The 24,618-nt window shown below is 43.3% G+C and overlaps 1 protein-coding gene and 1 long non-coding RNA gene across 3 annotated transcripts in view; one reads left to right on the top strand and one right to left on the bottom strand.

The window, feature by feature from the left end:
- PLBD1 (phospholipase B domain containing 1) overlaps positions 1–24,618 on the top strand; it is a 58,690-nt gene that overhangs the window by 9,047 nt on the left and 25,025 nt on the right. For both annotated transcript variants that reach the window (XM_036253204.1, XM_036253205.1), the window contains exons 2-6: positions 4,856–5,075; positions 16,821–16,904; positions 18,217–18,355; positions 21,897–22,037; positions 22,529–22,673. In XM_036253204.1, the coding sequence (XP_036109097.1) occupies positions 4,856–5,075; positions 16,821–16,904; positions 18,217–18,355; positions 21,897–22,037; positions 22,529–22,673 (729 nt within the window). The remainder of the gene's footprint in view (positions 1–4,855; positions 5,076–16,820; positions 16,905–18,216; positions 18,356–21,896; positions 22,038–22,528; positions 22,674–24,618) is intronic.
- The window catches only part of LOC118624729, a 31,723-nt gene continuing 16,710 nt past the window's right edge, over positions 9,606–24,618 (bottom strand). Inside the window, exon 5 of the long non-coding RNA XR_004958422.1 lies at positions 9,606–9,950. This is a non-coding gene — a long non-coding RNA (uncharacterized LOC118624729). The remainder of the gene's footprint in view (positions 9,951–24,618) is intronic.

Below are 24,618 nucleotides of genomic sequence, written 5' to 3'. Positions count from 1 at the left end.
GAAAATAGTATAATACACAAGCAAATAAAATAAAATTTAAGACAATTGTGCTTCTTCCCTCTTTATTTATAGACAAAAAATACCTTGTTTTTATAAAGTAACATTCCCATTCATTCAACAAATATTTATCAAATGTGTTGATTTTGAGGATGTTGCTGTTAAAAAAAAAAAAAAAGTTTAAATCTCATTTTCCATTTTCACAACTCTAGAGAGAAGACCAATACATGGCCCTTGCCCCCTGGGCATCTGGACCATTCTCTAGTCTCCTCACCGGAACTTGAAGACATAATGGCTTCAGTTCTTTTAGATTAACTCTGTGAATGTTCTGATAAACTTCACTTTTATTTAATGAACACACGCAGTTAAACTAGATTCCTAGGAACATTATTGTGCCAGGTAGAGTATCCCATAATATACAGTGGTTAGCAGAGGTGGTCCTTGCCTGCACAGAGCTTGAATAAAGCTAGGTTAGGATTAGGATTGTGTAATATTTTTTATATTTTTTTGCTATTATACTTTTTACATAATCTGCTTCCCAACAAGGAGATGTTCTTTATTTTGTGTGTGTGTGTGTGTTAATCTTCACCCAAGAATATTTTTCCATTGATTTTTAGATAGAGTGGAAGAGAGGAAGTGGGGGAAAGAGAGAGAGAAACATTGATGTGAGAGAGACACATTGATTGATTGCCTCCCTTACAACCCCAACTGGGGCCGGGGATGGAACCTGAAACCCTGGTACATGCCCTTAACCAGGAATCAACCCCATGACCCTTTAGGCCGTGGGCTGACGCTCTAACCACTGAGCCAAACTGGCCAGATCAAGGAGATGGTTTTTAAAAATAAAAAAATTATAACGGCTTCAAAGCTATTAAGGGATTTAAGAAAACTTTAAAAAAAAAATATAGCGTGGTACTGCCCTGACCGGTATGGCTCAACGGTAAGAGCATCACCTGCGGACCAAAGAGTCCAAGGTTCGATTCCTACCACGGGCATGTACCGGGTTGCAGTTCATCCCCAGCCCAGGTTGGGATTGTGCGGGAGGCAACCAGTCGATGTGTCTCTCTCACATCGATGTTTCTCTTTCTCTCTCCCTCTTTCTCCCTCCCTCCCTCCAGCTCTAACTGAAGATTAATGTAAAAAATATCCTCTAGTGAGGATTAAAATAAATAAATAAATAAAATAGCGTGGTACTGGAAAAACCAGAACGAGATGATACGTGAAGAAAACATTGAGGAATAGAGGACAGCAGTTAGGGGTGTATAGAGAAACTCAGGTTTTGGCTTCATTCTCCAAGTATCTGCTCAGTCGGTCAGCTTGTTAACAGTAAATTTTTATCATTGAATTCTCATGAAGACTGGGTAAGGGATTTTTCATGCATGGGAACTCACTAGTGTAAAAAAAAATAAAAAACCCCCACAGATTTGCAGAAGTTTATTTGTGGTCAGGAAATTAGGTAGTACCAGTAATGACGAAAACATGGCCCTTGAGGGCTTAGACTGAGAGCAAGCCACGTTTATAGCAAAAGGAGCTGCTGGAAGAGACGGTGAAGGGAAAGGAAGGCCAGGGTGCCGGGCGAGAAAGGCCAGCATTCTGGAGACGGGAACAAAGCTGAACTCATGCTGTGTGGACAGAACTGAAACAGAAGAAACTGACAAGTCTTACCTTCCCTTTTTTCTAGTTCCTGTCTATGACCCCCACCCTGCTGCAGCCATTCATGGCTGCTTTTTATTTAGTCGGCCACGCTGCCTCATTTCCCTGCAAGACACTGGACCGGCGTGGATGGAATGTGTGAGAAAGGCTGAGGAAGGGCTGGCATTTGTAGTCCATAATCAATTTGGAAAGCGTGTTTATCTATTATACTTGGGAGGAGAAGAAGGGAAGTGTCTGTGGATGCTGCTCACAGTTGTCGAATTGTAAATTGTTCGGCATCAGGAGTCTGTTGACAAAATATTCTGCACCTACCCTATGATAGTCAGTACCTCCACTTAACCATTTTAAAGAGTGGTCATGATGGTCTAGGATTAAGATTATGCTTTTCGTGTTTATTTAATAGACAGTTGTTGCATCAAAAAAAAAAAAACCCAAAATGTTAAATCAGTTTTGCATGTTGACAGCACATAACCTTATATATATAAATATTTAATCTGAGCTAGAATTTCTAGCATCTTAACCACTAAAAACTTAGTATATCCAAAACTATACTTACGTTCCTTCCCAGACCTGTTCCTCATCTGCTCCCTTTCTCAGTGAATGATAGGACATTCATCCACTGAGTCTCAGCCCAAAACCTGACAGTCATCCTGGCCTCCTCCACCTCTTCGATGACCTGAATGTAAAGTTTGTCTTCAACCTGAGTGGTTATGCAGTGGCTTCTTAGGCAGAGAAACGAATGCATTATATACAGTTTCCTTTCCCCATTTCTTCTTTCTGTTTTTCTTTTTTTCCTCTCTCTTTCTAAGTCTTTCTTCCATTCACAAACATTTATTGAGTATCTGTTCTGGGCCAGGCGCTATAGGTAATGCTGAGGAAACAGTTTTGGACCTCAGGAGTTCACAGGCTGGGAGCAGGCGCAGACATGTAAGTTACAGTCCAAAGTGTTAAGACCTAAAGAAGATGTATATACAAGGTACATTGAGCTTATAGAGCAAGTCAGCCCCTTCAGAGGGGGTGCTGCTTCCTGAGTCTTAACTAGCAATTTTGAGATAGCTAGGTGGTTAAGAAAAGCACTCTCAGACAGAGAAAACAGCATACGCAAAGTCACAGGTGTGGGGCCAGCTCACGGCAGGTTGGAGAGTGGTATGTAATGGTGTCCAGATCACAAAGTGCCCGGGGTGGTGGATGAAGCTGGAGAGGTAGGTAAACCCAGACTGTGGAGGCAGATAGTATGAACAGAAGAATTTTATGGGAAATAAAAGCCATTGAAGATTTTTGGGATCCAAATCAACAAATCAGTCCTGTATTTTAGAAAGGTCACTCTGGCAGGGGTTGAAGAATGAACCTTGGAAAGTCATCTTTAAAGTAGGTTGGTTGTGATATATAAAGTAGCATAGAAATGTCGAGCCAAAGATGGGAAGGAGAGATATTTAGGAGGTTTTAATTAAACATGAGAGCCCAGCTGGTGTGGCTCAGTGGATTGAGTGACGTCTCATGGACTGAGAGGTCCCTGTTCGATACCTGGTCAGGGCACATGCCTGGGTTGCGGTCTCGATCCCCCGGAGGGGTCGGTGCAGGAGGCAGCTGATAGATACCTCTATCTCACATCTATGTTTTGTTTTGTTTTGTTTTTTATCCTCCCGAGGACATTTTTTACATTTTTTGTTCAGATAGAGTGGGAGGGAGAGAGAGAGAGAGAGAAACATCGACGTGAAAGGGACACATATAGTGGCTGCCACCCGCATGGCCAACCAGGGCCGGGGACAAACTGCAACCGAGGCACGCGCCCTTAGCGGGAACCGAACCCGGGTCTCTCTGGACCGCAGGCCGACGCTCTAACCGCTGAGCCAAACCGGCCAGGGCTCACATCTATGTTTTTATCTTTCTCTCCCCTCCTCTCTCTCTAAATTAAAATAAATAAATAAACATGAGTTATGTGAGAGAGAGAGAGGAGGCCTGTGTGGGCTTGGGTTTCAGGCTGAGAAATCATGGTGACAGCAGAAGATGGAGAATGGATTGGGAGAAAATATGAGTTTTGTTTAGACTGTTTTGAATTTCTAGTGCTTATGGAATCATCCAGATGGGGTTATCAAGTGTGCTCTTAGGTCTACAAGACAGTCAAAGGAGGAGGAGATTCAGAAGGGAGTGTTTTCCCAGACACATGGGAAGAAAGAGTTTTAAGAATAAGTGGTCACCAGGGTCACACTTTCAGACATTCATGTGACATTGGGATTCAAGGGTTTCATTAGTGACCCGGCCAGGGCAGTGCCGGTGGCATGGTGGGGGTGGATACCAGCCTACCGCAGGCCAAAGTGAGGAAGCGAAGTGGATGGCACCTGGAACTGAGCCTGTCATCGTCACCAGCACTGAGCAGAGTCCCCGACTCAGTGTGCTCCATAAAACATAATAATTTTATGAAGGGAGAGATTCTAGCAGTAGCTGAAGCTGCTCATGGGATCTAGAGAGAGCGCTTCTGCGGCTGGCTGGCTTTGATCTGTGAGACAGTGGAACACATTAATTTACAGAAGGGGCGGAGCCACTGCAGAGAGAGAACTTCATACAGGAGCAAGAAGGTATAGGGAAGAAAGTGAGAGGGCTGGGCTCCAGAGCATGCATGGGTGGAGGGACTGAAGTGAAGAAGAGAGACATGAATACAGAATTGTGAGGATGAATTCACAAAATTATCAAGAAGTTGAGGGGGTCGCAGGTGATAGCTTTTCTTTTTCTACAAAAAAGGAATCTAATGTAATGTGTAAGAACTAAGCAGGAGGAAAAGGTTAAGGAGCCAGAGAGTGTGAATGCCTTGGCCCAGCTGTGGAGGGGAATGGAAGGCCCTGCTGACCAGGGATGCGACGCCTGTCCTTGGCTGCAGGAAGAGGTGGGCAAGGGCTCCCTCTCTGGTATTGCCCAGAATCCCGTCTCTAAGGATGGAGCTCTTAAACCCACCTCTGTGGTATTCTAACTACGCCCCTGCCTTTAACTTACTCTTTGCTATGGGCTCATCCCCTTGATCAAGGCTCTGTTTTTTCCCTTCACTTGCAACAAAGATAAACTATAGTGGCAGATTTCCCAATTCTAATAGATTGAAATTCCTTAGAAAGTAAGTGTGTTGGAATTGTTGGTGACATAGGGAAAAAAAAAAAATACATCAGGAAATCAGTTGAATAGCGTCCTATCATTATTCCCTTTTTTATTTTTCCAGGAGTCGACTATGCAACTGCGTACTGGGTACCTATTGAAAAGACAGTAGAAGTCAGAGACGTACTTGACAAGCATGGGGATGCCTATGGCTTTTATAACAACTCTGTGAACGACACAGGCTGGGGTATCCTGGAGATCAGAGCAGGGTATGGTTCTCAGTCCCTGAGCAACGAGATCATCATGTTTGTGGCCGGCTTTTTGGAGGGTTACCTCACTGCCTCGTAAGTACTCCAGTCACGGGAGAGCATCAGGCAGTCTCTGTCTCTTGCTTTGTCCAGCAGAGTAGCCCTTGTCTTCCTGGCATTGTGCATTAGTAGCTGAGGTCCTTCTCATAAGATAGAAACATTTATCAGAATTGCATTTGTACCTATAATCAGTGCCTGCCTAGAAGGAACAACGCCCCCAATTGTGGCCCTAGTCAGTCCTCATGGCATTACCTTTTTAATCTTTGCTTCTCCTAAAACTGTATTAAGAGACAGCTAAGCCATCTCATCTTATTATTTATTGTCCAGTAGAAAGCAATGTAAGAGCCTTGGCTAGGTAGCTCAGTTGGTTAGAGCATTGTCCCAATATGCCAAGGTTGTGGGTTTTTGTTTTTTCTTTCTTTATTTTTAGAGAGAGAGGAAGGGAGAGAGAGAGAGAGAGACAGAAACATCGATGAGAGACAACATCGATTGGCCACCTCCTGCATGCCCCGCACTGGGAATCGAACCAGCAACCTCTTGGTGCATGGGTCGACATTCAACCACTGAGCCACACCGGCCGGGCAAGGTTGTGGGTTTTATGCCCCGTCAAGGCACATATAAGAATCAACCAGTGAATGAATAAATAAGTGGAACAACAAATTGATTTCTCGCTCGCTCTCTCTTCCTTCCTCTTTCTCTCTCAAATCAATAAATAAAATAAAATAAAAAGTAAAAACATTGCCCTGGCCTATGTGGCTACGTGGTTAGAGCATTGGCTCATGGATCAAAGGGTCTTGGGTTCAGTTCCTGGTCAAAGGTACATGCATGGGTTGCAGGTTCAATCCCTGGCCACGGTCGGGGCATGTGTGAGAGTCAGCCAATCGATGTGTCTCTCTCTAATCCATGTCCCCCCTCCTCCCTCCCTCCCTCCCTTGCACTCTCTCTAAAAAGAGTCAATGGAAAAAAATATCCTTGGGTAAGGATTAACAACTACAAAAAAAATATAAGAACATTTACATTCAACAGCCTTAGAACTCTTTCAAATGAATAGAGTTTTAAATTGAAATTTTAATGTCTAATATAAATGTTCCTTCCAGTTCTATTGTTACTTGATTCTTGTACCCTTCCTTTGTCTTATAAAAATAACAAAAATTGTATTTAATGATAATGCAATCAGGACCCATCCTTTTTAGAGAAAAGTTCTTTAAGGAAAAAGTTGCAATGCATTTAATCAAGCTTCGTTCTTTCTTTGATGTAAAGAGTCTTGCTGAGTTGGCTCTCTGTTTTAATTCTCTGTGACCTAGATTGTCGAGTGCAGTTGAACCAAACCTTACTTTGCGCTGTTACAGGCTTAGTCATAGTAAGTGCGGTGGTGATCTTAATCTGCCTCTGCATTCTGGAGAGTATATCAGATGTTGAATGACTAGTTATTGGGCTCTGGCTGCTTTTTTATAATTTAAACCAGAAGTTCCTGTTTTCATTTTTATACCAAATTTTTGTTACCCTACCATTGGAGTCCCCTTCATATAGAATGCTACTCAGATTTGGGCAAAACTTGATAAACTGAGTATGATTTTATTGATGATTGATTGATTGATTGATTGATTTTAGAGAGAGAGGAAGGGAAAGGGAGAGAGAGATAGAAACATTGATGAGAGAGTACATCGATTGGTCACTTTCTGCATGCCCCCAGTGGGTGCTGGGCCCACAACTTGGGCATGTGCCCTGACCGGGAATCTCTTGGTGCATGGGTCGATGCTCAACCACTGAGCCACACCAGCTGGGCCTGAGTATGATTTTAAAAACATGTTTAAGACTATATTATGCATGTACAAATCTGAATGTTTCGTCTTTCACTCCAAATCTTTATCCATGTTTGTAACCACTCATTTGCGTTATTTAAGTTGAGGTGCAGATTTGGAGAAATAATTTGGGCTGAAGTTGTGAATGTAAATATATTGGAGGAACTCGTGAATGTTAGACGTTGTGGATGGTTCAGGGAAACTGCGATTGAAAGGCAGCAGCTCTGGTGTCCAAGACTGTCTTGCGGATCAGCATGTCTGCCTTGGAAGCCATGTGCCTACCACAGAACTCAGGAGACGGAGGTTCTCCCAAAGGGGGCACTTCAGATACTCATGTCTCAGGAAATATGTGTGTTTACATTTCACTTTTGGGGTGACTTTATCATTTCACCCTTTAAAAAAAATTTTTAAAGATATGTTTCTATTGATTTTTTAGAGAGAGAGGAAGGGAGAGAGAGATAGAAACATTGATGTGAGAGACTCATCAATCGGCTGCCTCCTGCATGCCCTCCACTGGGGATAAGCCCAAAACCCAGGCAGGTGCCCTCACCGGGAGTCGAACTGGGACCTCTCGGTCCATGGGATGACACTCAGCCCACTGAGCCACACCGGCCAGGTCACCCTTATTAATATAAAGCAGTGACCTATCCTTGATCACCTTTATCCACCAGCCAAGAACATCCATAGGAAAAGGGGCCATTTTATTAATAACTTTTTAAATACTTCTATTTTAGAGTAAAAATTACTTAAGTTTTATTTGTTTAAAAACCCCACTTAGCTACTATTCACTGTTTTATTGTTTACTTTGCCTTTTGCCATGTCTTCTCCAAGACAATTCCACATGTATAAGTCAGTCTTTTAAGATTAAAAGAAGCAACTCCTTGCGTATTGTGAGCCATCTGGAGGCTCTGGCCACTGAGTCTTCCCTTCAGACAGCGGCAGCAGCCCGTGGGCGAAGGATCAGGAGTGAGGGAGGGGCTGGCTAGCAATCTCAGTCAATGCTGGGCCCTAAGGAAGAGTTGGGAAACTCTTGGCAGCATTTCTGCTGCACAGAAGAGTGCTTTAATCCTGAGTACCAGGGGAGTCTGAGAGGAAGGCACCCAATGGGCCGGAGCAGTCAAAGAAGCCTTTGTGGAAGGAGTGAGTTGTGGGCCTGGTGCTTGATAGATGAGACCACTTGGCGTGGTTGCGAAGGAAGAAATCATTCTGGGCAGCCAGTGACAGAAGACAGTCCTGAAAAAGGCACCAAGTCTGAAATGAGCACATTGCGTTTACAATGAGCGAGGTGTGGGGGCTCCGATCCAGCCAGCAGAGGGCAGCGGGTTTAAAAGGCAGAGAGGGGCCATGCTGTGGAAGGCTTTGGATGGAGGCCCGTTCCACGGTCATCGTCCTCTATTTCAAGTGTAAAGTGCCCAGAGGTTCCTTGAATTTGAAAGACAACCTCTGTGTTCATCTTCGTATTGTATTTATGACTGTAGTAAGTCTGCCTGTCTGCTCAAGGATGGGCTTGTTGCATATGTGGTGCCGAGAGTCTGAGGGACCACTGCTCTGTGAAGACTGATATAGCACATTGGATGGGAGGTGCTGGTGAGCAGGAACACGCGTGACAAAGAACCGAAGGGGCTGGGAGGGAGAGACCAGTGTTTGTATATTGAAGAAGGAGAAGGGAAAAGAGAAAAAGAAAGAGGAGGAAGAAAAGACTGGAAGAAAGGACTGGAAGGGAGGAAGGGAGGAAATGGAGGGAGGGAGGAAAGGAAGGAAGGGAGGGAGGGAGGGAGGGAGGGAGGGAGGAGAGGAGGAGGAATTGCAATCACAACTCTGTTTAGAAGGACATTTCCCATAAGCTGCTTTTCGGAGGCTATCATTCTAAGTGCTTTACTGAAAAGTCAAATAAGTAGAGGCATTTCCAAATCAGCATGCATTTAGAGGGCCTACCTTGTGCCTAGCTTAAAGCTGAGACTAGCCCTGGCGAGCTTGGCTCAGCGGAAGAGCATCGGCCTCGGACCAATGAGTCCGGCTAAAGGCACGTGCCCAGGTTGCAGTTCATCCCCAGCCCTGGTCAGGGTCGTGCAGGAGGCAGCCAGTTGATGTGTCCCTCTCACGTCAATATTTCTCTCTCTCTTCCTTTATCTCCCTCTCTCTCTACCTGAAGATAAATAGAAAAATGTCCTAGGGTGAGGATAAAAAAAACCCTCAGACTAGTGGGATGTGACCCAGCATGCTTAAAACAGACCCCTGGCAATGGATTGGGGAAGAGGGGACAGAGGAAGGAGGCTATCAATTTCTTTCCTCTGATACGGTTCGGGAGATGGTTTATTATACATTTTGATGCCCAAGAGTTTATTTTGTCAAGCGGAGTCAAGGCGCTGGGCTCACAGTGACAGGAACTCCAGCAGGGAGATAGCACAGGGAGATGCTGGAAGGGTTTGTGGGATTGTGACTCCCAGACCGAAGGCACCAGCGAGGACCTTCTGCAGCCGCACCCCATAGGGTCCGGCCTGAGTGGGGAGAGGCCGTGCGGTTCCCAGTGAGCAAAGGTCCCCAGCATTCTCTGAAGCCATGCAGGACAGCTTAAATGTCAACCATCTGGAAGCTGTGACTGTAGCCACAGAGCCAATAGTAGAGAAAGAATACGAGTCACAGGCTAGGCTTTCTGTAGGTTTGCTGGCTTGTTTTCAGCTACACATGGGCAGTTGTCTGCAAAGTAATAGCATCTTCATACACAAATATCATTTCATCAACTTAAACCATATACTTACTGTACTGCTGAGGACTGTTACTTGTGGTGATTTGCCAGGTATGATTGACCCCACATACCAAAACACAGCCTTGGAGCAGGGAGTGGGTCGTGCCAGAGGCCAAAAGAAAGAGCCATCTTTTCTCGGTTTCCTTTCAACTTGGAAAGCTGCTCAGGCCGCTGCCAAGAGTGAGGTGTAGGGCCGCCTCTTCCCACATCCCCACGCTTGAAGTGGAGTGCTGTTCCTGAGATTCTCCCGATTCTTGGCAGGAGGAGGTGTGAGAGGATGGGTATTGTGGGGAGAACAGCTGAGATATTCAGATAAAGAGAGTGGTTTACCCATCTCCAAAGGTACAATTTGCTCTTTTCAATCTGCGAATGAAAACACACAAAGAACTATTCTCAAATCCTCTATCCTTCCTTTGAAGTGTTCAGTAATTTGCTGTTTGCTCAAACGTTTACAACACTTGCAGATAACAATAAGGACCTGGGCCCAGCCCTTTGTACTTTCGTGAAGCTCAAGGCCATGGAGCGGTGCTGCCCTTGCAGAGTTCTCTCCTAGGCAGCAGCAGCAGCAGCTGGACCACAGCGTGGAGTAGGCACTAGGTGTCTTCAGAGGCTTCTCTCACGTCTCCCATCTCTTCTCCCTCTTCTTCCACTGTCCCGCCCCCAGTTCCTGAGCATCACTCCCTGCAGGCTGTGAACCTCCCCATGCCAGCATTCATTCCCATGGAGCCCTGAGCTGTGCTTCCATGCCCCTCCCCCTCACACACCACCTCCTATAAATATGATTCCTGAGAGCCAGGTGCTGCCTCTCTCATCCTCACCAGCTGAAATATTGCTCAACTTCCTAGGCCTATCTCAGAGGCTATCTTCCTGAGGAAGGTTTCTCTGATTGCATTCCCACACCCATCTCCCCCGCACCCATCCGTTAGTGCCTTGAGGCAGGTCCCTATCTTATCCATCTTTGTATACCCCAGACATCTGGCCCGGCGCTTCTGCCCCCAGCAGTTATTTAATTATATGTTTATTAGGTTTGATTGAATCCTGTTGTTCCAATTCTGTTAGAGATGAATCAAATGAGAGGTACATATTTCCATGCATTGCAGTGTCCAGCAGCCTCGACCAAGTGGAGTTTCTTCCTGTGTTTTAAACTCTGTGGGGTGGCTCCCTACGAGCTGCAAATTTAGTCTCTGGTGTTTCACTAATGATGTAAAAGCTGCTAAATAGTCATAGATTGATTTTTTTTAAATCCTCATCCAAGAATATTTTTTCATTGATTTTTTTTTTAGATAGAGTGGGGAGAGGGAAGGGGGAGGGAGAACATGGATGTGAGATAGATACATTGATTGGTTGCCTCCCACATGACCCCAACTCCGGGCCAGGGATCCAACCTGCAACCGAGGTACATGCCCTTGACCAGGAATTGAACGCATGGGTCAGCGCTCTAACCGCTGAGAAAAACCGGCTAGGGCTGATTTTTAATAAAATGAGTCATGAAATCTTTCTGGAAAGAATGATGACGAGGGTGTGGGGACCTGGTCTGCTCTAGTTTTGAATGAAGTGGCTGCTGAAACGACCTTTGGAATTGCCCCGTAAGCATGAGCCAATGCAACCAAATACTGGTTACACTCCCTGTATCAGGCCCCGGGGATAGGGAGAAAGGTAGGGGGAGAGTTACCTTTGAAGTACATTCTTCAAAGACGACTCCTTTTAAGTTAATATGTTGACACAACAGTTGCTAAAACTATGATTAAAAAAGGTTGTTAGCAAAATTATGGCACAAGGAGAGAGTAGTCAGTAGTGGTACCTTTTTCGTGTTTGGCCTACTGCCCAAAATAGCTCACTTATTAGCAGTCTGGAGGGTAAAACGAAGCCCGCCTTGGAAAACAGGTTCCTATGTTAGAAACTGAATATGCTTCCAGGTCAAGACTATGGGCAAAGGAAGGTAAGTAAGATACAGTCTCACCCTCAAAAATATCAAAAGATCCATTGACTAGTAAGTATTTGGAACTTAACATGAACCAGAAAATGATGATGATGATGATGATGATGATGATGATCAGAGAGACGATGACAATACCTAGCATTTATATGGCTTTAAAAAATACCAGACACTGTCCAAAGCATTTTACATATATTACACTATTTAATCCACAACAATGCTATGAGGTATTTAGCATTATCATCTCCATATTATTGATATGAAAGTCACAAAGCTAGTGAGCAGGTGCCAGGGTTGAAAACTAGGCTATCTCGTTACAGAGTTTATTCACATGCATGTGTGTACACATGTATATACACACACACACACACACAGACACACGCTCAAATGGATGCATCACTATGGAAAATACTAAAGAAGTCCAATATGGTATCTGACCCAGGAAGTCAAAACCATTAGAAAACAGTAAAAGACTGCAGATGACAAGTGAGTGCTGAATAATGTGGCATCAGCACAGTGTGGCGAGTCAGGAACAGGTGGGGGTGCATGTGTCTTCTTGGTTCTCATAAGAATTTGTGTGATGACTTGGCTGTTTGTTCAGTGGTTAGAGCATCAGCCAAGGACCAAAGCATCATGGGTTCAATTCCCAGTCAAGGGCATGTACCTGGGTTGCAGGTTCGACCCCCAGCCTTGGTCTGGAGGGCAACCAAATCAATGTGTCTCTCTCACATCGATGTTTCTCTCTCTGCCCCTCCCTCCCTCCCTTCAACTCTGTCTAAAAATAAATGGAAAAATGTCCTCAGGTGAGGATTAACCAAAAAAAAAAAGAAATTAAAAAAAGAATTTGTCTGAGAAATGTAAAGGTGAGCAAAACTTTCCCCAGCGTAGGGGAAATTTACCGATTATATCCACCAAGGAGCTGAACCTGAATCTAACGCATCTGTGACATAGATACTAGCCTTCGCTCTGTTTGATGAGAATTCAGAATATGGAGAAATTAGCAATCTTGCTAGTGGTCATTGAGTTTTACTCAGAATTCAAAGCCTGTGCTTTTAACTATTATACTCTGTTACTCCACTACACAAAAGTGTAGGATCCCAGCCCTGGCTGGTTTGGCACAGTGGTTAGAGTGTCAGCCCACAGACTGAAGAGTTTTGGGTTCAATTCCAGTCAAGGGCACATACCTCGGTTGTAGTTTGATCCCTGGCCCTGGTTGGGGTCATTCAGGAGGCAACCAATTGACCTTTCTCTCTCTCTCTCTCTCCCTCCTTCCCTTCCCCTCCATCTGAAAATCAGTGGAAAATTATCCTCAGGTGAGGATTAAAAAAAAAAGAAAGAAATATAGGATCCCAGACTCAGGGCTTAGCGAAGGGCCTCAACTTGAGGAGCCTGCGAGTGGGCTGCATTCCTCAGGACCCCTGAGTGGAGCAGGGTCTTTTGAGGACTCCACTTGTGATCTCGAGGAGGAAGCTTCTCTTCCCCTGCTCTGAATGTCAGAATTGAAAAATCTAGTCTCTGCAAAGAAAGGAAAACATGCTCGGCTGGTGTGGCTCAGTGGTTGAGCGTCAACCCATGCATCAAAAGGTCACCAGTTCGATTCTCAGTCAGGACACATGCCCAGGTTACGGACCTGATCCCCAATGGGGGCATGCAGGAGGCAGCCAATCGATGTTCTCGCTCATCGATGTTTCTATTTCTCTCTCCTTCTCCCTTCCTTTCTCTCTAAAATAAATAAAGAAAAACTATTTTTATAAAAAATATTTTCAGTAGTTCTAGCCCAGTTACCTTCCCATATCTCCATCTGCCTTGTCTACGTGGGCATCCTCAGCGACCACCCACTGGTCAAGATTAATGTTCATCTGCTCCAGGGTTTCTCAGCCTTAGCCCCATTGACATTTTGGGCTGAATTCTTTGTCCTGTACATGGTAGAATGGTGCACAGCGTCCCAGCCTCTACCTACCAAATGCCAGTTGTACTTTACCCCCTAGTGTGACAACCAGGAATGTGTCCCGACATTGCCAAATGCCCTGGAGGAAAAAATCACTGCAGTTAGAAACACTGCCCAATGCTGAAATAGAATTGAGGGGATAGAGCTAGGCAGGGTGCAGTGATGGAGACTTTGGGTAAAAGGTCTGATTGTTTTCCCTTACCTGAGTGAGCACGGTAAGTCAATAGCCCACAAATTATGTTTTTCCAAGAAATAGAACTTTATTTTCATATAAATCATTTTCATTTTAAGAGTCCATTCCTTTTGATAGCTAGACAAATGTTACCATAGTCAATTCTATATAAACAAAATAATTTATCCTTTCAGCGGAGTTAATTCAGAATTTTCCACTTTTCCCCAGAATGGATTGGTGTTACTGAGGCTTCTTGGAGGGAGGGGGAGATGTTTAATCAGTGGCTGTCCTGTGTTTTTCCCTGGCATCCATCGAAGGGAAACGGTCTCATTTAGTCTTTGGCTCAGGTGTTTCCCTGTCTGACATCTGATGGAGATGCCATGGTCTCCAGCTGCATAATCAGTAGTCATCGCAAGCATAAGTCCTCTGCTCCTGCCAGGTCCTTCAGCTCCCAGGGGCCACTTACTTCACCCTAGGCCACACAAAAAACATTTGGCTGTGCCCCAAAACTCACTGAGGTGTTTAGGGGTGCTCAGACCGTCCAGACAGCCATCTCTACTTCCCCATGCAATCCTGGAGTGGGGGACTGCAGGTTTGCTGTCCCCACCCCCCACGGAGCAACTAAATCAGTCATCAAATTGACGTGGAATTCCTGCATTGCATTCACCTGAAGCGTGAGACCAGCGCGGAGGGTTCCTTCCGTGTCACCCACATACCTGTCTAGTTTTACTGCTGCTCCCTCCCCCAGCTGTAGAGGTGGTGGAAAGGGAAAAGGGACCAACTTGATCGTGGAATAGATATGGCAGCATAAAAGATACGGACACAAAAGTTAAATGAGATTATTCAATTAAAAAAATATTTACGCTTGGCCAGTGTGGCTCAGTGGTTGAGCATGGACCCATGCACCAAGAGGTTGTCGGTTCGATTCCTGGGCCAAATCCCCAGTGTGGGGCATGCAGGAGGCGGCCAGTTGATCTCTCTCATCGATGTTTCCATCTCTCTCTCCCTCTCCCTTCCTCTCTCTCAAAATTAATAGAGAAAAAAAAAATTTTTTAAAATATTTATAAGTAATTTGAAAGAAAAGCTTATTGAATTCAAGGACTATAAAATAGAAGAGTTCAAAGGATTTTAAAGTTGTTTACCTGACTGGCAGTAAAACTATTCTCATTCTGTCAGTTTCAGTTCTGGAAACTACAGTACATCCTCACTTAACATCATCCATAGGGTCTTGGGACTCAATGGAACGACTTATGAGGAAACCAATTTTACCATAGGCTAATGGACATAAACAAGAGTTAAGATCCTACTGCCTCTCATCAATGTTATAATAAAATCACGTTAAGGAAACATTATTTGAGGACCTACTGTACTAGATAAAGGATATCCAAATTTCGAAAGTACAGGGAGCCAGATTCCCAATCTTGGAATCTAAGTCACTTCCTACTCACAATGCTGACCTTCCTAGGTCAGTAAAAAGCATCCAATGAAAACCAAAAGTGGGACTTTAGGTATGCTATCAGTCCAGAGAATGCAAGGGGTTCACAGTTTGACTGACTTTGCTCCAAACTTAGAGCAAATGGTAGATAAAATACATAGAGCATCATCGTGATGCCGCCGGGCCCCCAAATAAGATTAAACATCTCTTGAACAAGAAGTGGAGCAGAAACCCGTGATGAAGTGTGGATCTGCTGGGCCCATAGTCTGAAGCAGGCAGAGACAGCCACCCCTGCTGATGGGTGAAGGCCTCAGTGCCCTAAGGGAGCTGAGTCAAGGCTGGGAAGCTGAAGTTACCTTGACTGTTTATAAACTAGGCAGCCACAGAATAACCTCGACTGGCGTGCATCCTAGCCTACAGATTTGTAAGAAACCATGACTTGGGGAGGGGGGCAGGGCAACTTAAACCCAAATCATCCATGTGCTGGTTCAATTACAGCTACAGCTGCAGTGTTCCATAGGAAAGAAGTCTCCAAGGGTCACTCTAAGATCTAGTTCTTAGGGAGTCACTAAGAGAGAGAGAGAGCTCAAACAAATAAATAAAAATGCCTGCACACCAAAGTTCCAAAATACACAAATTGAATGCTAAGAAAAAATTCAACAATAATGTCTTGACTATACTCCAGATTAATTTTATAGAATGTTTTAACAAAGACTTTAGGTCACAAAAGGATATTTTCAAATATACAAAGCAAAATGTTTGACCACCCACAGACTTCCATTAAACAAAGAGGTTAATGAAATTTGGTTCTAAAAGTTGAAAATTAGAGTCCTGGCCAGGTGGATCAATTGGTTGGAGTGTCATCCTGTACACCAAAAAGACTGAGTGTTCGATTCCTGGTCAAGACACATAGCTAGTTGCGGGTTCTATCCCCGGTTGGGACACATGTGGGAGGCACGCATCTCCTAAATTCTACGGGACCCACGAGGCTTATCACCAGGGCAGCAATGGGCAGTGGCAGGTCCTCCCAGGCAAAACCCCTGAACCTGTCCCAAGGGCCCCCTTTTCTCTGACTTCTTGGTGAGCCAGAGCAGCCCAGCCCAGGCTCATCTCCCCAGCCCTTGCTTGTTTCACTGTCTCCAGCTTTAATAAACATCCTCTAAAATTCAAAAATAAAAATAAAAAGTAAATTATATAATGAAAAAATATATATGCAGCAAATATGGCAAAATAGAGTAATTTAATAAGTTATATAATGGATACTTGGGTGTTTGTTATATTCTGTGCTTTTCTTTTTGTTTTTTTGTTTTTTTATCCTCGAGGACATTTTTGCATTTATCCTCAGAGCAGGAGGGAGAGAGGGGGTGAGAGAGAGAGAGAGAAACATCAATGTAAGAGAGACACATTGAGTGGCTGCCACCCACACGACCTCAACCGGGGACGGGGACAGACTGCAACGGAGGTACATGCCCTTAGCGGGAACCAAATCTGGGACTCTCTGGACCGCAGGCCGACGCTCTAACCACTGAGCCAAACCAGCCAGAGCATATTCTGTGCTTCTCTGTACATTGGCAATATTTCCCAATTGTAAACTCTGTGTTTGATTTATTTAATATATATATATATATATTGGAGTTTTGCAATAGGGAACATCCTAGTTAGCTAAAAGATTGGGTAATTGACTGTGATGGAGAAATCCAAGAAAAAAATAGAAATGTAACCATTTTGATCTTTTGTTTCAGACACATAAATGACCACTTCATAAACCTCTACCCACAGCTGATTAGGAAACCTTCCATCGTGAATAAAGTGCAGAAGTTCATGCAGTATGTATAATAGCTTTTCTTTTCTCATTGTTATTGAGGCTGCAGGGCCTGAATGTGTCATTGCAAACGGTGATTTTTCCTTTGCCAATTTCTTTTTCTGTTGCTCAGGCAGGACCCTGGAGTTGTTCTTGTAGTGAGGTATAGCACCTTTTGGTAAGAACATGAAAATTGGTTGCAGACAACATGCCCTCTAATTTGGGCTTTTTCAGAGGTCAGGTCGAATATCACATTATCGATTGCTGGCACAGTGGGGGGAGCACACCATCAGTGTACGGCAGGCAAAATTAAATCCCTGGGTCTCCCCCCAGCCCGGGGGCCCCTCCTTCCAGCAGGGAGCTCTCCTCCTCCCTCTGTAAAGTGCTTCCTTTTCACCCACCTGGTGACTAATCCAAGCTGGAGTGTTAGCTTATATCTAAACTCATAATTCTTAGCATCCTCTGAGAATATTTCCACTTTAATAAAATTTTCTGAAGGCTACTAATTCTCAATATTCAGAAAATGTGTTATATGTTTGTGGATGATGAACTGTGGGATTAATTTGAGGCTAGAAGAGCTCTAGGTTTGGCCCTCCAGATTACATGCCCAAGTCCTACAGAGCATCGTTAAAAGGCACAGTAACACTGTATTCTAGAATTGATCTAGAGATAGTTTGAACAAATCAGAAATGCCTTTCACTATACAGTTATGTCAAATCACCCCCTGTGAAGTGCAGAGAATTAAAAGAGGCGAGATGGAATGAAAGGACTATGAAAAACAAGACTTTTTTTTTGCTAAGTATGTTAGTCCAGAGACTTGAGGCAGTTGTTGGCAACAACTGAAACAGAATGATCCAGAAACTATCAAAATGATCGGAATGAAATATAAACACATACAAGTGATCCTGCCTTTAGGAGTTTTTTTTTTCTTCCCTATTGTTGAACTTTACCTCTCGTGCATACAAAAGTAAAGTTAATCAACGTATCCTTACTGATTTAGTGAGATGTTATGACTTGATATGAATGCACTTGGACCATCTGTCCTTGACTTTCTTAGGTCTCAGTATCACAGGAAGGTAAACATGGCACCTGGGTTTTGGTTCCAGACAGAGTCTGGAGGAAGCTCTAAAGCAAGAGACATAGTTCTAGGGAGAAATTAAAAATCACTTTGGATTTGCCCTGATAGTCTATTCAAAGTGAATGGAATGTTGCAAGGTCCAGAATGTAAATTATACTATCCTAATGATCTTAATATGTATCTCTAAGTGCTTGGGTTTCATTAAGCTTGCAGTGAGCAGTCATAGAGTCCTCTAGTACACGTCTAATTTCTCTTTCAGGAAACAAGAAGAGTGGGCACGCGATAACATCAAAACTGGGCAGGCCGACCCATATTGGAGACATGCTGGCTATGTGATGGCACAAATGGATGGGCTGTACGTGGGTGCAATGAAGAAGTCTCTAATAAAAGGGGTAAAGGTACGATTCTTAACAAGCTACTTTATTAACGATGTATTAAAAATAACCTTTAAAATTACATTCCCATTTAGAAGTAGATCAGATTAGGGCGAGAGTATACATCTCCTGCACACAAGCACCATCTTATTTATCCTGACTCACTGTCTGACACAAAATTCAAACTTACTTGTTTCTGTGTTTTCTCAGTCTCTTTCATTATACTGTCCTCTGGAGCAGGTTAAAGAGCCTAGTGGGAGTGTACTGGCTATCTAAATAACTTAATAAAGCTAGTATTTTAGATGATATGACTGTTAAAGCAAGATGTCTAAGTGTACAAATTCTTTATTTCCCTCTTTCACAACATACGTGTGCACACACATGCCCACACATATTTTTTAATCTATTGAGGATTCAAAGGTAGCATTTAATATACTTCTAGAATTATGAAAATCTTGTTTCTTGGAGGATATATATATATATATATATATATATACACACACACACACACCTATACACATACGCTGAACAAAAATATACAAAAAGACACTTCATAGAAAAGAGATGCAAAAAATTCTGAATCATATGAGCTCAGTCTTGCTCATAAGATTAGAAATACAAATTAAAACCATACTGAATAATACTTTTCCACTTGTCAGTCTGGCGAAAATTGCAAAGTATGAAAGCATACTCTGCTGGCAGGGCTATGGGGGGAAGGCACTTTCCTAAAATACCAGTGAGAATGCAGAGCAGTACATCCAATCTAGACAGGATATTGGACACTCTACCAAAATCACCTATTCATTGATTCTTTGGTGCAGTAATCCTACTTCAAGGATTATCACAAAGGTTTGATAGCATTGTAATTAGCTAGTTATTAATGATAGAAAAGGAGCAAAGGGGGAAGCCAGACACGATAGGTATGGTGAAGCTGCAACTTCACACTCCTCAGGAAACCATTGACCTATTCCCTGCAAAGCACTGGGGAAAGAGATCCAACAAAGGGAAGACAGACAAATGCCCAGTAAAATTGGGGTGGCACAGGGAGGGCACTTGCCTGTCAGTCACACCTGGAAACAAAGATCATTGGCCAGAATGGGCATGGCCACTACAAGTGTGTGAAAATTTGGGAATACATAATCTCCTAAACAAAGGAGTTCTCTCTCTTGTAGCTCTTATGGATCTCTTGTGCTCTTGGCTCGTTCTTGGTTTCCTTGCATTTGCCCATGTTTCCTCCATAGCCATGTGGCCCTGCAGACCCCACACGCAATAGACTGATGGACTGCAGCAGGGAACAAAAATTATTCTAGCCTGCTGCTGTACTGGACCCGGCTCCGACATGGGAACTCTGGACACTGGCTCTGATTTTAGCTCTGCTGAAGCCCCAGCTACACATCTTCTATGACTGAAAAAAGGGAAATGGGACTTTGGAAAATCAGGGATTTAATTCCATGAAATAGAGCTTTCTACGATATCTCATTCTTCCATACGAGTCTCCGAAAATTCTTTTTCCAGAGATATTGCAAGTATTGCAAGAATTCTACCCTCGCTAGCAACTGGAGGAGACAAGTACCTCTCCCCTCCGTTAACAGGTCCACTGGCACAAATACAAGCCTATTCATTGCAGAAAATTTGTAATAACAAAAGACTAAAAACAACCAAAAAAAAAAAAAAAAAAGGCTGTCTGCATTAATGATATAGCTGCAGACAGGACTGAGGTAGATCTCCAAATACTATTATGAAATGACCTTCAGGACCTGTTACTCAGAGCAAAAAATAAAGACTGTGTGTTGTGTGCTGTCTCTTACATAAGAAATGGAGCTAGCTAGATGATGATAGATAGATAGATAGATAGATAGATAGATAGATAGATATTGCTTATCTTTTTCAGAAAAAAACAATGAAAGAAAAAACAAAAAACTGAAAAATAAATGATTACTTATAAAAGAAGAGTGAAAAGAAAGTGGAGGGAACAGAGATGAAAGCTACATTTCTCTGAATGTAACTCGCTTTATCTTGTGACTTTGGAACCAGGTAAATGCTGTTCCTAACTATAAAATACAATTTAATCACAAAGAAGAAACGCAATCTTGAAATCTGAAAGCAAGTCGACACAGTTTTAACTGTCTGTCAAGCCTAACCATGCAGAGAGCAGGAATTGCACATGGCCTTTAACAGTGATTATTGTATGTCCTTATTGGGGCAGGGCCTACGGACAAGAAGAATCATCAGAAAAACAAAGACAAAACAACCCTAAACTATATTCAGTAATCTTACTTAATAATATTGGTATCATTATTTTGAAATTTGATAGAGTTCAATAGATAGATATAGTAAGATAAAGCAAATAAGAAATACAGTGTGAGGCAAAAATAGGTTTATGGTTGTGAGTACTCAAAACAGTATATTCTTTATTATTCCTTATTAATTATTGTATTCTTTTTTGTACAAACCACTTTGAACCCACTTTTGCCCCACCCTGTGTGTTGGATATCAAGATTTCCAGCATAAGAAAAATCAATGAAGTAAAAACCCTGTAGTTTTTAAAGTTAAATAATTAGATGGGGGTTTTGGGTGGTTTTTTTATTTTTATTTTTATCCTCAGCCGAGGACATTTTTGCATTTATCTTCAGATAGAGTGGGAATGGAGGGGAAGAGAGAGAGAGAAACATCGATGTGAGAGAGACACACCAAGTGGTTGCTACCCACACGACCTCAACCAGGGCCGGGGACAAACTGCAACCGAGGTACGTGCCCTTAGTGGGAACCGAACCCATGACTCTCTGGTCCGCAGGCCAATGCTCTAACTGCTGAGCCAAACTGGCCAGGGCATTTTATTTTATTTTATTTTATTTTTGGGGGGGTTGTTTTTTGTTTCAAATATCTTTTGTGTTTATCCTCCCACCACCTGTGCCTGAAAACCAGTGTGTACATAGATGCCCAGTCCAGGGCTACTTGGGTGGATTGAATCTTGCTGGAAGAAATGCTTAGCGAGTCAGCACAAAGTTCATGTTCAAGGCTGATAACTGCTTCAGGGTTAATGCTGTCAAGTCAGCCCATGTTAAACACATGGTCAAAATAAAAAGCATCGTAGTTGAAAGTTTATACTGTAAAGCAATGATTCTCAGCTAGGTGATTTCCCTCCAGAGGGTATCTGGCAATGCCTGGAGACATTTTTGGTTGTCAGAACTGAGAGGTGCTACTGATATGTAGTGGCTAGAGGCCAGGGGTGCTGTGAAATGTCCTACAATGCACAGTCCCCCCTAAAAAAATATTGGGCCCAAAATATCACTAGTGCTGAGACTGAGAAAACCCGAAGAGGCATGCTGTTTTAGGAGAATCTCCCCAAATCTGTGGATATTAAAGCAAACTAAAATACCTCATAAACTATAAAGTAAAAAAAAATTTTTTTTCACAAGTTACAGTAAAATCTCGCGCATCTGTTACATTAGGGACAATTATTCCTTCGCAAAGGAATAATTTAATGGATCCCTGGTAAAGAGAAACAAGAGAAAAGGACACCTGACCGGAGCCGATCAGTGCTAAGTGCAGTCTCTCTTCCCAGCCCCTGACGCTGTTCCAGATTCAGTTCCTGAATGCTGTTGGAGACCTGCTGGATCTGATTCCCTCACTTTCTCCCGCAAAAAACTTCAGCCTGAAGTTTTTTAAGCGATGGGACAAGGGACACTGCTCTGCTCTTATTAAGGTGAGACACATGGCAGCCTTTCTCTTTGTCTTTGTTCTGACCCACACAGATTTTTCTGCATGACACCCACGCATGGCAACATCTCATCACCCCTGGTCATAGCTGCAGATCAGCTCATGGGCTCCTCTTTTGTAGATGTCAAGAGCTAGAAAGAACCAATGGAGGAAATTGGATGTATGTGATGTTACCTCTGTTTCTTCCACCATTCTTCCCACGCTGCGTGTATACCTGCCACTCCCACTTTCCATAACGTTCTATTTTGCATGCTAAGATAGAGTCTATCTGGTAATAAATATAGCAATAGACATCTGAATTGACACAATTCCTGCACTTCACTTGTCGTCAGTTATACACATATTTATAATCTCCCTGTACCCTTACTGTATAAGGATTGTGTCCATTTGCGTCAGAGTTGTGTTAACCATTTATGATATATATCCATATATCACTTGTAGTCAGTTCTCTCCACCTTTCTATGATTCTGGCTATAGGTTCTTCCTGGATTTGAGAACATCTACTTTGCTCACTCAAGCTGGTACACGTATGCAGCCATGCTCCGGATATACAAACACTGGGACTTCAACATCAAAGATCAGAACACCAGCAGTAATCGCCTCTCTTTCAGCAGTTATCCAGGTAAAAAAAAAAAAAAAAAAAAAAAAAACGTAGAGGGATACCCGAGTGCTCTGAGTCCTGTTTCAGGATGAAACCTTGGGGATTCAGAGTAACTGGGATGGGAGAAGTGTTCAGTGGTTAGTAAACATTGATGAGATTTAATTTTGAGAATGCTTTTTGAAGAAATATGGCTCTAATGCTTTTATAAATAGAATGGCATAAGCTTAGTTAATAGAGTTGTCAAAAATTCACTTCAACAGCCCTGGCCGGTTTGGCTCAGCGGTTAGAGCGTCAGCCTGCGGTCCGGAGAGACCCGGGTTCGGTTCCCGCTAAGGGCACGTACTTCGGTTGCAGTTTGTCCCCGGCCCTGGTTGGTCGTGCGGGTGGCAGCCACTCGATGTGTCCCTTTCACATCGATGTTTCTCTCTCTCTTCCTCTCTCTCCCTCCCACTCTATCTGTACAAAAAATGGGAAAAATGTCCTCGGGTGAGGATTAAAAAAAAAAAAAAAAAAAAAAAAAAAATTCACTTCAACAAATGCAGCTGAGTTATTCATTAAGTACAAGGCGCCTAACGTGCTCTGCTGTGGAAGCAAAGATAAGCAAGCCAGATCCTGCTCCCCTTTCTCCTGGAGGGTCTGTCTCTGTTTCTCTTATTCACTGCAGTATCCACAGCACCTGACCTAGTGTGTGGCACCTCTCATACTTAATAAATATTTGCTGAGTGGATGGATGAATGAGTGTGTAAGCTTGTAAATGTTGCATGAACAAGATAAATACAATACAGATAAGAACGATATTATTACTGGACACTGTGTATGCTACAAAAAGAGGAAGAACTCACATCAGATTGCTGGGGAAAGGAAAGAGGATGACCAGGATCGGAATGGGGAGGGATGATGGGAAGGACAGTTTCTGCAGGGGTTGTACACTCCTGTGCCTGAAGGAGACTGCCTGGCAGATGATGCAAATGAATAAAGGGGGCTAGTGTAAGAAAATACAAGTGAAAATAACTGTAGCAAACACATGAGCAGTGAAAGGAGGCCAACTGCTCAGCTCCCACTGACCGTTGTCACCAGCAATGTGGAGATCAGTGTTTCTAGACACTCCCAACTTCTCAAGAGAAAAACAAAACCCACTGTGTGAACCCAACAAAACATGTCTGCTGCCTGGGACTGCCCTCTCAACTGCAGATTCGGGAAACATCATGAGCAAAGGCAAGGGGGAAGTCCTTACCAAACACCTAAGAGTCTAAGGAGGATGTGACATGGACACGTTTGACCTTTCATTCCATATCTGTAACTCACAGGGTGGTTATACCCACCACCTGTCCTAGTTCTCTATCATTGTCAGAGTGTTTTGCCCCTTCTGGTGTTATTGCTCCCGATAGTATTAACCCTCCCCCAATCAGGAATGCTGATGAGGGGTATAACTTGGTATTTTTCTGTCCTTGTGACCTGACCTTTCTTTTGAGATCATTTTGATTTCATCTTTGTCATAGTTTGCTTAATTGTTTTAGTATTGAGAGGGTCTGGGGACTCCTTGCTCTGTGCTTTGATTCTTTTGTGTTCTTTTAGACCAGAATTTAAGGACAACAAGAGACTGAGACCCATCAAATATTCTTACTGTCCCTCTTGTTTGTGATAAAATGCAGTGTTCAGATGTTACCTGCACTGCTTTGAAATCTCTGGGGAATCGTGTTAAAAGTTCTGGACCCTAAAGGCAGTGATGGGGAAGGGCATGAGGGATGTCCTATGAAACTCGTGACTCTGTTAACATTTCTATGTATATCCCTCCAGAATCGATATGTAGACACTATTCTTAGAGCAGTTAAACTTTTTTTAACCCCAACGTGTTTTTACAGGAACAGTGGAGCAACGTGGTTCATGTTTTCTCTCACTGATCAGCTTTGTTCTCAACAGCGCACAGGAAAATACACGTAGGCTCGTTTATATTACAAAGAGTTGA

Source organism: Molossus molossus, unplaced genomic scaffold, assembly GCF_014108415.1.
Source record: "Molossus molossus isolate mMolMol1 unplaced genomic scaffold, mMolMol1.p scaffold_m16_p_10, whole genome shotgun sequence".
NCBI classification, from domain to species: domain Eukaryota; kingdom Metazoa; phylum Chordata; class Mammalia; order Chiroptera; family Molossidae; genus Molossus; species Molossus molossus.
The sequence above is the reverse complement of the archived record's forward strand: the minus strand, read 5'-3'. Positions and strand labels throughout refer to the sequence as shown.